Source organism: Mustela nivalis (assembly GCF_964662115.1).
Source record: "Mustela nivalis genome assembly, chromosome: 19".
NCBI classification, from domain to species: Eukaryota; Metazoa; Chordata; class Mammalia; order Carnivora; family Mustelidae; genus Mustela; species Mustela nivalis.
The window spans coordinates 31,864,519-31,877,985 of NC_139038.1; the positions used below are offsets into that span (position 1 = coordinate 31,864,519).

At 43.6% G+C, this 13,467-nt stretch overlaps 1 protein-coding gene across 2 annotated transcripts in view; it reads left to right on the forward strand.

The window, feature by feature from the left end:
• The window catches only part of GRIN2A (glutamate ionotropic receptor NMDA type subunit 2A), a 373,499-nt gene that overhangs the window by 249,953 nt on the left and 110,079 nt on the right, over positions 1 to 13,467 (forward strand). For both annotated transcript variants that reach the window (XM_082714121.1, XM_082714122.1), the window contains exon 5: positions 7,530 to 7,644. In XM_082714121.1, coding sequence (XP_082570247.1) covers positions 7,530 to 7,644 — 115 coding nt within the window. The remainder of the gene's footprint in view (positions 1 to 7,529; positions 7,645 to 13,467) is intronic.

The following is a 13,467-nucleotide window of genomic DNA, read 5'->3' on the forward strand; positions in this document are numbered from 1 at the left end:
GGGTTACTTACCTGTGATGCGAAGCAGCAGCACAGCATTCTAACTCAGGCTGATTTGAAACTAAACGGTTGTCTCACAGACGCACCTCGGTCAGGCCGTGGCATAGGACATGAGCCTTGAGTGAACGCCGTCCTGGATGCCTGGGTCTGGCCATTCTTTTGTTCCCTTACCCAACACATACTCCTAAGCTCATGCTGCAAGCCGCCCTCTGCTAGGTGTTTTCGAAGCCCAGTCATAAGACAAAGATCCCTGCCTTTGTGGAACTTACCATCTCCTGTTCTCATTTTAAAAAAATCCATTCTTGCCCAGTCAAGGCAAGTGACGTTACTATCTTTGAAATGGACCACAATGGTTTTGAGTTGAAAGAGCGAATTTGGCGATCTGTGTGTTGGAATGATTATGCTTCTGTCCTGACGTTTGAGTCTGAGTCAGCTCTGGGGTCATACCTTGGGCAGTTGTTTGGGGGAAATGGGAAAGCACTGACGAGCCTGTGAAATTGAGCACCGGGGCAAAGAGCGGGGGTACAGTCAGCTGGGGGCTTGTGGAACGACGCGGTGCACGCATGCGCCTGGGGAAGGGCCTTAGCTCGGGCTGGGAGCTTAAGAGGGGAGAGGGTTGATGCCCATCAGGGACCGGTTCAGGAAAGATGGGGCGGCGGGGTGGTGCTCAGACACGCATCAGAACTGGAGGGATCCCAAAGGACCGCGAGAAGGCTACAGAGAGCAGAAAAATGGTTTCAAAGAATGGGAGTGTCCCGAGGAGCGAAAAGAGGCTTAAGAGAACAGTGACCGTTTTCAGAAACATGTAAATTACACGGCAGACGAAGAAGGGTGAGGAGGCATTTCAGGGAGAGTGTGATTTGGTGGCGGCGGCGGTGGGGGGGGGGCTCCACCCCCCCAAACCCTGAGGGGGATGTGGGAAATGAACCAAAAATTGAGAAACACTAAATGTGTTATAGTGGCATTTGTGAGACAGTAAGAGAATTAGTCTGAAGGGGAATGGTGAATAATAAATATGTCTTGAGAACATTTTAAATAATCAGATTTTGGAAGTTAAAGGAGACTTATGCCCATAAAGATGAAAGAGAAAAAGGAGAAATCAGAGGGAATGAGACATTTTAAGTGAGAGTTCAAGGAACTTCGACACCCCATATATGGTTGGCTTTTCACCAGAGGGCAGAGAGACCCCTGGTCACAGCCATGAGAAGCATGGCCTTAAAAAGACCAGGTTGGGGGCCCCTGGGTGGCTCAGTGGGTTAAGCCTCTGCCTTCGGCTCAGGTCATGATCTCAGGGTCCTGGGATCAAGCCCCGCATCGGGCTCTCTGCTCAGTGGGGAGCCTGCTTCCTCCTCTCTGCCTGCCTCTCTGCCTACTTGTGATCTTCCTCTGTCAAATAAATAAATAAAATCTTAAAAAAAAAAAAAAGAACAACAGGTTGCCTCTGGGGTGGGGTGTTAGAGAGTATGACAGGGTGGAAAAATTGTAAACAAAAAAAAATGCACAGGAAATGTCCATAAATCTTAGCTACTATTTATTAGGTCACAGCCATAAAGGACGCATAGTGCTGGGCATTTTAAGGGCACCGTCCCTAAGGCTGCCCTGAACCCAGGAGTTAGGTAACGGTGAGCTGAAACCATGTGAGAATGTCTTGGCTGGTTCACACAGTTGAACCTGATCCATTTTTTTACAAGGAAAGAAATGAAGGCTCAGAGAATTTTAAATACAGTGCCCAACATGACACAGGTGGGAGCAAAGAGCCAGGCTTTGGATCCCTGTTCCATTTTCCAGTATCCTAGAAATAGAAATTCATGGTTTTATTTATCAGCACCAGCTCTGTGCCAGGCTTTGTGTCTGGCTCTAGAAACACGATGCTAAAGGCGGACGCAGTCCCTGCCTTCATGATGCGTCCCGTCTAGTGGTTAAAAAAAAATAGCAAAAACCCAAACCCAGGACAGTCAAGAAGAGCTGACCAATCACAGTAGAAGGCAAGCCTCGTGTAATCTTAAAAACTTTCTGGCAGCGCGTTAAACAAGGAAAAAGAAGCAGATGCTATTAATTTTAATAATACGTCTCATTTCACCCAAGACGTCTGAAGTGTTTCAACACGAGATCAGTCTAAAATGACGCAGGAGATCTTTTGGCATGATTTTTCCCTCCGGAGTCTCCGGCTCCGGGGTGCGTTCCGTCCTTATGGTGTCTCTCGTTCAGACTGACATGTGCAGGTGCGCACCGGTCACGTGTCCTGGTGGCTGTTAACCCCAGGCAGCGCAGGTCTAGGAAGGACTTGACAATGCAGGCCGAATTTCATGGCAGTCCTGTTATAGGAGAAATTGCCTCTCTGTTCTTCCGTGTTCTTTCTGATCGCCTCCTGTCTGCCCTTTGCAGGGCACAGAGTTCAAGCAGTCGGCAAGTGTTCCTTTCATCTGGTCTTGGTGTCTGTTACACACCTACGCAGATACCGAAGGAAACTTGTCCGCGTGTACGGCCCATAACTTTACGTATTTTCTAGTTTAGCATTGTGTATGTCACGGACATCTAAAAAAAAAAACAAAAAACCAAAAACCAAAAAAAAACCAACTACTTGGCTTTGTCATTAGTGGTTGGTAATAACACAGTGGTTGGACCCTTCTGCAAACCCCCAGAGCACCCCCATCCGGCCACATTTTGCCAGCATTGCTTCCCTGCTATTTACAGCTCCTGAAGGAAATCGCGAGGATGGAAATCGAAGCTCAGAAGCCGCCCGGAATTTCTAATATTTCATCTGGTCACTAAAAGTTTATAATCCATTTTGGAGAGAGAAACAAAACAGTGTTAAGATTTTACGGTTTAATACAAGTACCCAGCAGGTGTTAATGGGGACCAAGCAGTGGGGTGTGTAATAGGATTTCCCTAGGTAAAGAATTCTGCTTGGGAGCCGGTTTAGATGGGGAGAAAGTCTGAGAAAATATGAATTGTCTTTCCTAGACATTGGTTGGGGGAATTGAAGGTAGTCGGTGCTCACATCCTGCTAACTTCATAATGAAATTACTGTTCAGCAAAAATATTCTGTTCGTGCCGCACCCCCCGCCCATACCCGCCCAAGGGAGTGAGGGAGGACTTTTAATAAAAAAACAGAAGGAAAAACAACAAAACGATGTTAGTGTTGAGTATCCAGACTCATCGGTCCAGAATAGTGAATCCTAAAGGAATACAGAAAATGAAGGGGCACGAGAACATCTGTCTAGTGGTTTCCATGTAATCGGAAGAGGAGTGATCGCGTCTAATTCCTCTCCCGGCTCGTGCCGCCTGATCTCACCGCAAGACGGGAGAAGGGGAGTGAGTAGAGGAAGTAGAGATGGGAAGTAAGGAAGAGGGAGGTTTGAGTAAATTCAGCCGGCGAATCGAAAGATCTGGTTGTTCATGAGTCCACGCTTGCTCCTTGAGCCAAATGGTAACTGTGATGTTCGGGTCGTGCGCCCCACATAACCTAGAGAATGGCACTCGCCAGGGCCACACATCTAGGTCAGAACCAAAGCCTTTGCTCTCTGGTCTGCCTTTTCCAAAGAAGATAACCAACTGGATATTTCTGAATCTCTTGATAATTGGAATTTTCAGTTCCCCCTGCCTTTGGGTCATGGGGTAGATCCATCCCGAGTTCTGTCCATCCCAAAGTGTCGGCCATTCAAACCCTGGCCTGTTAGCTAATTTGATTGAGCAACATCAACCAGAATGATACATTAAAAACCTCTGAGTTTGGGGCAGCAAGTACGGAGACTTGATCATGGATACCGGACTAGCCCTGGTAAAGGCCGATCATGGGAGAGTCCGTGACCAGTCTTCCAACCTGTTCCATGGTTCTGTGCGGTTGGCTTGGTGGTTTCCCCCCTGCGGGGCATCGCCACCCATCGCCCCTGGCCGAGTTCACCCAGCCAGCCCTTCTTCTTCCTTGCACTGTGTCTCCTGCTGCCGGCTGTGCCTCTTGCAGTAGAATCAACCACCTTCTTCCTCAGGCTCTTGACCAGCCTACTTAGTACGTGTCTCTGATTTTACACTTCGCTGTTCTCAACTGCAGTTCCGTATTACAGAGCTATATGTGTTTACTTTGTTGTTTTTCCCACCACAGTTCTTGGCACAGGTCATGGTAGGGAGTAGGTATGCCAGTGTCTTTTGGATGGGTACATGGATGAATGTATTGATGGGTAGGTGGATGAATGGATGGACAGAAGGATAGACAGACGGATGTAGGCATGGCTGGCTGGCGCTTCTGGTGAGGGTATCTTAATGTACTCAACCACCAAACATGAACCCCAGCCCTATGGTGTGCCAGACAATATAATAAGGCTAAAAATAACCACGGGAAACAAAACCGAAAGTCAACTGGGAAAATATAAACGACTTAATTTACACCCCTCACACACACACACACACACACACACACACACAACTAATGACTTTTTTTAAGCCATAAACAAAAATGAAGTTGTCCTTCAGTGCAGAGAAGGAAAGAAGCAGTTTTATCTCTGCTTCTCTTGCCAGCAAATCTATGCATCCCTCCTCTGTTTAAAACCTTTCGTAGATCTCTCCAGCCTTCTGAACAAAACCCAAATGCTTTAGGGTAGCATTCAAGATCCTTTAGGATCCGGCCTCAGGGATCCACACCAGAGGAATCCCACTGCCCTAATAGCTTATTAAGCTATTCCCTGTTTTCCCCAGCGTGTGCCACGCTGCCAACCTTTGCTGACTCTTCTTTCCTCAAGGTGATGCCTTTGCTCAGAATTCTTTTCTCCTTCTCCTCGTTTTTTTTTTTTTCTATTATTATTATTATTTAAAGTAGGCTTCATGCTCAACACTGAGCCCAATGTGGGGCTTGAACTCATGACCCTGAGATCAAGACCTGAGCTGAAATCAAGTCAGATGCTTAACCGCTTAACCAACAGAGCCACCCAATCACCTGTCTCTCGCCTCTTCTTAACTCCTTTTCTCTGCAAGATTCCCCAGGAAGCCCCACCCCCCGAGCCCTTAGCCTGAGTGAGGGGCCTCCCTGTGCATTCCCGTTTCTCCCACTCTTAAGCATCCCTCCGTGAGCGGTGTTCTTCGTGCTGTCATTGTTAATGTGCCTGTGTTACTGGGTGGTGAACGTGTGGGTAGGAGGGCGGACAGGCACTGTGGTTTTTATTTCCATATCTATAGGACTCCCCATAGGGCCTGACACATAATAGACACACAGCAAATAGTTGTTGAATCAACAGAAAATATCCTACCAGGCACCTCGCGTGCCCCCAGGAGGAGAGTGGTTACTCTCTGCTCCTTCTGGAATTGCAGTGATATATTTTTTCTGTTTTTTAACAGACACTATTTGCAGGAAATTTGGAGAACACAAAGATACACAAAAGAAAATAAAAGGTACCTGTAATCCTTCTATGCACAGACAAACCTTATTTTTATCCTCTCCTGCTTATTTAATGTGAAAGAGTGAGCATTTTCTCCTCTCCATTAACTTGTCATCGAAAATATGATTTTCAAAACCCCAAATAGTTTATTGAGTGGATACACAATATTTGGGGTTTTTTTTTTTTGCCTTTTCCCCAATTTCTTTACCTTGTCCTGGGAGACCTGATTTCCCCCCCATATGACACAGCCCAGGGCAGACATGTGACCAGTTAGGACAGTGTCTCGCTTTTGAATTTTTTATACTCTATTTCTCCTCGTTAATATTTTACTTCTTCAGCTACTTTTGGAATTAAAGGTGTATAAACCAAGAAAATGCCGTGGTCTCGAGATACCCCGTCTCTCTGGGATCTCGAAATACTTCAACCCACCATACTACCTTCATTGAGTTTCTGTTAATTGATGTGTTCCCTTGGAAGTCTCCAACAATATCACCTTTTTCTCAAGCTGCAAAAGATGTGGACTCCTGGGGATCCTGCCCCCCAAATCCTGGGAGGGGAGCTCTGCCGTGCCTCCCTCCTCGTCCACATCCAGCCTGCCTGTAGGCAAGGTGGCTTTGAATAGGGGTGGAGGTAAGATGGTCATAAGGCAGACAGACGTCCTGCGCAACAGAAGTGCTAGGACAGTGGTTGACCACGCGGATGTTCCATAAGGCAGATGCTGAGATGTTGTCCTTGTTGCTTCTCTCTCCCCAACCTTCACATCACTGATTACCTGCTAAATATTCTCTACCTGATCTTGTTTGTGGCGACTCGTACTCTGTTGGGGCCACGGCAGAGCCGAAGCCAACATCATCTCTGACCTGGAGAATAAGCACACTGTAACCCACCCCTCCGTACTCACTCTGGTCACCTCCAAACCCCTCTCTACACAGCCCTCAAGTCAAGTCTGATTGTTTCGACTCCTTGATTAAAATCTTCAGTGTGGTCTTAATGTTTTAAAACAAGGACAGATGGGGTACCTGGGTGGCTCAGTGGGTTAAAGCCTCTGCCTTCAGCTCAGGTCATGATCTCAGGGTCCTCAGATAAAACCCCGCATTGGTGGGGGGGGGTGTCTCTGCTCAGCAGGGAGCCTGCTTCCTCCTCTCTCTCTGCCTGCCTCTCTTCCTACTTGTGATCTCTCTGTGTCAAATAAATAAATAAAATCTTAAAAAATAATAATAAAACAAGGACAGAACTCTTAAATGTGGCCTAAAAACCTTGGCACTATCTCTCCTATTCACCTTCTCAGCCACACCACATCCCATATTCTTCTGTCTCTCTCTGCTTTGGTCTCATTGGTTTGCAGAGAGTCTCGTGTGTGTACAGCCACAGGGCCTTTGCACCTACTACCCTTTTTACCTCGAATTTACTTATGTCTTTTTTTAAACCTCGTTAATGCTGACTCATCTTTCCAGTGAAGCCAGACTTCCTCAGAGAAGCCCTGCCTGACCCCTGTTTCACTTCCAGACAGGCCACCCACATCACTCTGATAACGCTTGTCATAGATCTGTAAATGATTAATGCCCGTTCTCTCCTCTAGACTGGAAGCTTCATGAGGGGAGGGATCATGTCTGTTGCCTTTATTTTTGTTGTTGTTGTTGTTGTTGTTTGTTTGTTTCCTTATTTATCCTGGGTCAAGTGTCTGAGTCCTGGCATGTAGCAAGCGTTTAGTAAGATTAGTGGGATGAGTAAAGAATAAGTGGAATACCATTTCTTTGAAGTTGCATCCCATATGGTCAAAGAGCCAGCAGCTTCCTTTAGGGAAACTTGTTAAAACGTAATAGAACATGCTTTAAGATCTCCTGTAATGTCATTTGAACAGAGGTCTCTGGGTGCGGCAGGGCCAAAAGGTACTGTCGCATGTGCTAATGACAGTCCGTTGCTAACATCTGTATAGAGTGGGGGATTCCAAGAGTGAGTAGAGGCTCCTGGAAACGAGTGCCTGGCCAGTTAGCAGTGCCAGCATGGGTACCAGTACTCCCACACAGAGAGGCCACTTGTCGCAGGTGATGATGGCCATGTAAGCCTCTCTCTTCTGTGAGTTACCCAGATGGTGCCATCCACTCATCTGACCTCTTTCCTTCTTCCCTAAAAACTTGTCTATCTCTCTTCTTCTCTCTAGATTCATGGTCAACGTGACATGGGATGGCAAAGACTTGTCCTTCACTGAGGAAGGCTATCAGGTGCACCCCAGGCTGGTGGTGATTGTGCTAAACAAGGACCGAGAATGGGAGAAGGTGAGCATCCTTCTGCATGTGGAGTGCTGGGGGTGGGAAGGCTGAAAGCGTGGGCGTGGAAGGGCTCAGCAGCTCCTTTCCCCAGCACATTTCCTGCTGAGTCGCTCCAGATCCCATGCCACCGCTAGGAGCAGATCTTTTTTGGCACGAGTTGGACCAAATATCATAAGGTGTAGCTGGAATGCTTTTTCTGGGTCAACTTTGGTAACTGTGTGCTGTTCCTTGTGTCAGCTTCTCCAGTCTCATTGGGAAGGGTCCTTGAAGGATTTAGGATAAGTAATTTAAAGACTAAAGGTTGGTTCACGTTGTTGGAATAGCAAAGGGTTACCATAGAGCAGCGATCTCACCAGTTTGCCTATACCCATATTAAGTACCGTGTTTACACATTTTGCCATGTACCTAAACCCCTATATTTTCGCTTACATTGTCTTTTACTTTAAATCAACTAGTTCCCAAAACTTAAAGTATATCACTTCTGTAAATCACAGATAGGAGAGGAAGGTTATAGTCTTCATAAGGCACATTTTCTAGGACATATACATTAACTCTTGAAAAATATAAAACATAACTCTACAGGAAAAATCATCACACTGCTCCCCCCAACAAGCCGTGTCCTGAGTCAGACAGGGGAAATGTCACAGGGGTTTTATAGACAACCGCATGCAAACTATGGCAGTATCCGCCCCACTTGCCCTCTCTCCCCACCAAATCCCAAAGTCCTCGCCACACCATCACATAGAGAGCAGAACAAAAGAGTGAAAGGAAGCCCGGGTCATTATCTTGTCTTTCTTGACAAGCAAAGCATGGCTTCTGAACCACCTCAAGCAACTTGAAATTTCACTTTGCACATCAGACGGAGCTTCAGAGATCCTAGACGATAGGAAGATGTGGGATATGTGGTGGGAGCCGTACTGTAATTAACTAGGATCAGAAGAAAGTACTGTGGAAACAGAAGCATTGACTTTGGGGGATCTGGGATGGTTTCCTAGAAGGAAAGATAGAAAGAAAGCTCTGGAAGATTTTTGCTTGCTACACCCATCAGCTACAAAAGAGACTTACCTTAAAGCATACTTAGAAAAGTCACCAGCAGTCTGAAAAGTCACAAGCAGACCGTGTCCTGGAGCATAAAACAAGTCTCGATATGTTACAAAGGATGGGAATAATGGAGAATACATTTTTGGACCACACAGTGTTAAAATAAAAGGTTATAATAAAAGTAGATCCAGGGAATCCCCAGATGTTTGGAAAATAGATAATACTTCTGAATAGCTCATGGGTCAAAGAAGAAATCAAAACACATTAGCAAATATTTTGAATGAAATGACAATAAAAACACAGCATAGCAGATTTGAAGAATAAAGCTGAAGGTGTGCTTAGGGGGACGTTTATAGCTTGAAATAATTTAAAAAAACAAGGCATGTGTAAAGTCATTGATTTAAGCTTCTGCATTGAGAAGCTAGAAAAAGAAGAGCAAAGTAAACCCAAATGAAATTGAAGAAAATCACAAATATAAGAGTAAAAATCAAGATAGAACACAAAATATAGCGAAAATCAACAAAGCCAAAAGGCAGTTCTTTGAAAAGATTAATTAAATTTATAATTTCTAGGAAGAGTGATCACATGAAACAGATAAAAGACAAATACTAATGAAAAAAATACTAAAAATGCAAGAGGAAATATCACTATAGTCGTTACAGATCCTGCAGACACTAAAATGATAAAAAAATTATGAATAATGTATGTCAACAAATTCCACTATGTAGATAAAATGGGTACATTTTTTGTAAAACAAACAATAAAACCCACAAATTTCCAAAATGACCTAAAAATGAAATGGAGGTCTGAAGTCTCTAAGTTTCTAAACTCTAAACTTGCTAAGAAATTGAATTTATAACTGAAATCTTTCCCATTTCAAAAACAATAAAAACTCCTGACCTAGATGACTTGGCTGTGAATTCCATCAGACATTTTAAAAAGAAATAACACCAGTCTACATGGTGTTTCAATATATTAATAATCAAATTCAAGCAATATATTTAAAAAATAATATATCATGGATAAATAGTGTTTACTCTAGGAACTCAAGATTGGTTTAACATTCAAAAAATAAATCAATGTAACTTACCATATTAATGTAATGAAGGAGAAAAATGTAATCTCAGTAGATGCAGAGAAAGCATTTGACAAAATCTGATATATCCATTTGTGATACAGGAGGGAGATTTCTCAATCTGATCAAGGTTATCTATGAAATTCCTATAACTCACATCTCCTACAGTGATGAAATGATGAAAGTAAATCTACAGGCATGCTTTCAATTGCTTTCTGAGGAATAATTATGAAAATGGGGGAAAGGAAAGTCTTTTTTTTTTTTTTTAAAGATTTATTTATTTTAGAGAGACAGAGAGCTTGTTGGGAGTGGGGATCCTGGTGTGAGGACAGAGGGAGAGGCAGAGAATCTCAAGTAGATTCTACACTGAGTGTGGAGCCCTACTTGGGGCTCGATCTCACAACCCGAGATCATGACCTGAGCCGAAATCAAGAGTCAGACAGAACCGACTAAGCCACCCAGGCACCTCAAAAGGAAAGTCTTTTTAATAAATGGCACTAAATTAATCAGATATCCGTATAGAGGAAAAAAAAATACCTTGACCCATAGCTCACATTATACATAAAAATTCCTTACATTTCAGACCTAAATGTAAAAGCTAAAACTGTGAAGATTTGAGAAGAACATTTAGGAGGATATCAGTGTGATCTGAGAAAACAGAATGCAAAAGGCATTTAGTGTATAGTAAAAATAGCAAATTGGGGATGCCTGGGATCGAGCCCCGCATCAGGATCTTTGCTCAGAGGGGACTGAGCTTCTCCCTGTCCCTCTGTGCTCTCTCTTTCACACACACACACATGCATATCTATTCTCTCTCTCAAATAAATAAAATCTTAAAAATAAATAAATAGACTGAACTCCATCAAAATTTAAAATTTTTTGTATTTTTCTCACGTGTAGACATTGTTAGAAAATGAAAAAGGGATGCCACAGGTTGGGGAAAAAATACTAACTCTCTGTGTATATCCCAAAGGGCTCATGTCCAGAATATATAAAGAACTCCTATAAATCAATAATAAAAAATAAAACAATACAAAATTGGGAAATTAAGTTAGACACTTGGCAGAAGATATTACTCAGATGGCCAATAAGTAAGTGAAAACATGCTTACCACTGTTGACCATCAGAGATAAGCAAACTAAAACCATCATGATCTATCACTTCCCACCCACTGAATGGTTAAAATGAAAAAGACTGACAATACCAAGTGTTGGTAAGGACATGGACCAACTGAATTTCTTATATATTTCCAGTGGGAATGTAAAATTACAGCCACCATGGAAAAGTGTTGGGCAGTTTCTTATAAAGCAAAAAGCATACACAAACCTTCCAACCCAGCAATTACATCCTAGGTATTTACTGTAAAGAAATAGAAACATATATCCCAAAAGTAATATTCGTATAAGAATGTTCATCACAACTTTACTTATCATGGCAAAACATCAGAAGGAGTGTGACTGTCCATCGACAAAGAATGGGTAAATAAATTATGGCATATTCATAAAGTGGCATGCTACTCATATTAAGGAATGAATTGGTAATACCTAGAACACGGATGAATTGCCAGAATGTTATATGGAACAAAAAAGCCAGAACACGGATGAATTGCCAGAATGTTATATGGAACAAAAAAGCCAGAGACCTAGAGGAATATACCGTATAAATCCATTTATGTGAAGTTCAAGAAGAGGCAAAACCAGTCTATGCAGTTCGATACAAGGATAATGATTGCTTTTGTGACAGGGGGCCATCCATAGGAAAGGGGCCCAGGAGCTTTCTAGAGTGATGGCAATGTTTCCAAAGGGACCTAGGAGCTTTCTAGAGTGATGACAATGATTCCTATCCTGAACATTTGTCAAAATGTGTCAAACTATCACCCAAGATCTATTTATTTTATTGCATGTCATTGTACCTTAATTCAAAATAATTTTCAAAACCCTTCAAATTGTGATACCCAGCACAATTAACTATTAGTGTTTACTGAGATTTTGTATTTAACTTCCAGACCCGAATACTAGTTATGTCAACAATAACCATTGTTCATTGAACACTTACTCTATTTCTCCTCTAGGTTGTACACCCAAGCACTGAATCACACTTCATTCATTCATCCAAGAAATATTCAGGGCTGACTGTGTGCCAGGCACTATTCTATTCTTGGTGCTTGGAATCTATTAGTGAATAAAAAAGACACCCCCCCCCCAAAAAAAAAAAATTCTGCACTCATGGAACTTAGATTCTAGTCTGCATGTGCAGGAGCATGGGGTGGGAGTCTGTGTTTTTTGTGATACTTGAGGAAAGCATTTGGATTCTAGTGGACTGGTTTCTGGTCTACCCTGTGGCCCACATTTCCATCACTGAGCTGGGCTCTTCTGTGCATCTGGCACACTGAACAGGCTGGGTTTTTGTTCTTGCTTTTTGTTTTTGTTTTTACCTGTTATATTTTTCCATACCCACACCTTCTTTTATCCATCCTTCACGCTCTGGGTTTTCTTTCCTCTTAGAAATGCAAAGCCAACATGCAAATTATTTTTCCTATTCTTAATAGGAGATAGGGGACGTGGGCATTTTCTGCTTCCTGTGATTGTGTTTCGGGGTTATTTTTCAACCGTTTGAAGTTATACAACCTGAGGATCACTGTGGAACTGTGAAATCATTCTCCTTGGTTGGATTTCACCTGTCCTGGGTCAGGCTGGGCTCACACCTATGAATTTTCAGTGCTGCCTTTAGGTCTGGCTCATTTGCTGGGGAGCGTGTTTACGGGGAGGTCACTGCCATGCAGGTGATAACATTCCATAAAAGAAAGCTGCCCTTGATCTCCTCCGTTTCCAGACACAGAAAATGCCCTTTTAATATTTTGTGTGTCCTTTTTCAAATTCCTGTTGAAATACGACAATTTCTCAAAAAGGCAGTTCAGGGAATTACTGCTAAATTGAGCTGAGAATGTACAAATGCTTCCTGTCGTTGGTCTATTCTCTTGGCACTCGGGGGGTCCAGTTCTTCAGAAATATAACTCCTCGTGCTTCTGTCTTGAAGAAAGAGGAAGCCAGTGGAGCAGGTAAATACCAGTCATGTTATCCTTCAGTCTGTTTGCCGGCAGCATGCAGGGTACAGTGGGTCATCAGACGGGATGGCCTGCAGAAGGAAGGAACTGATATTCTGGGACTCGGAGATGACGACTTTCTATCTCTGAGGTTACCCAGTGGTGACACTGGAAGCAGCAGCATGTAATGAGGGAGTCTTGGAAATTGTGATAAGCCCTTGGAGGGGCCTTTGCTTTGTGCCGGGTCCTTGTGTGTGGCTGGTGTGGATTATTCCAACACCATGACCACTGCCTGCCTGTGTCTAGCAGACATAAAACTCCATGCCAAGCAGTCTTCTTCTTACAAATCAGGATTCCCATCCTCGTCGCCTCCACTTTACCCCAGTAGTTTTGTTCTGCCTTGGAGCTTGGTGGGTTTTGGAACAAGGCCTCCCAGAGATGTTTGAAAACAGTACCATGGATGCAAGGCAATTGGCAGCCCAGACCAGTGCAACCAGAACTCCCTGGGAATCAACTCTATGCTCACCATTCTAGCAGGCAGTGGGGCTTTTCCAAGGATGAGTAAGAAACCATTCTGCTCCTCAAGTAGTTCATGAGCTAGCTTTTGCTGGGGTGAGAAGGATGAACTTGACTCAGCTAGTTGGGGTAGGCTCCAAGATGGTAGGGCCTT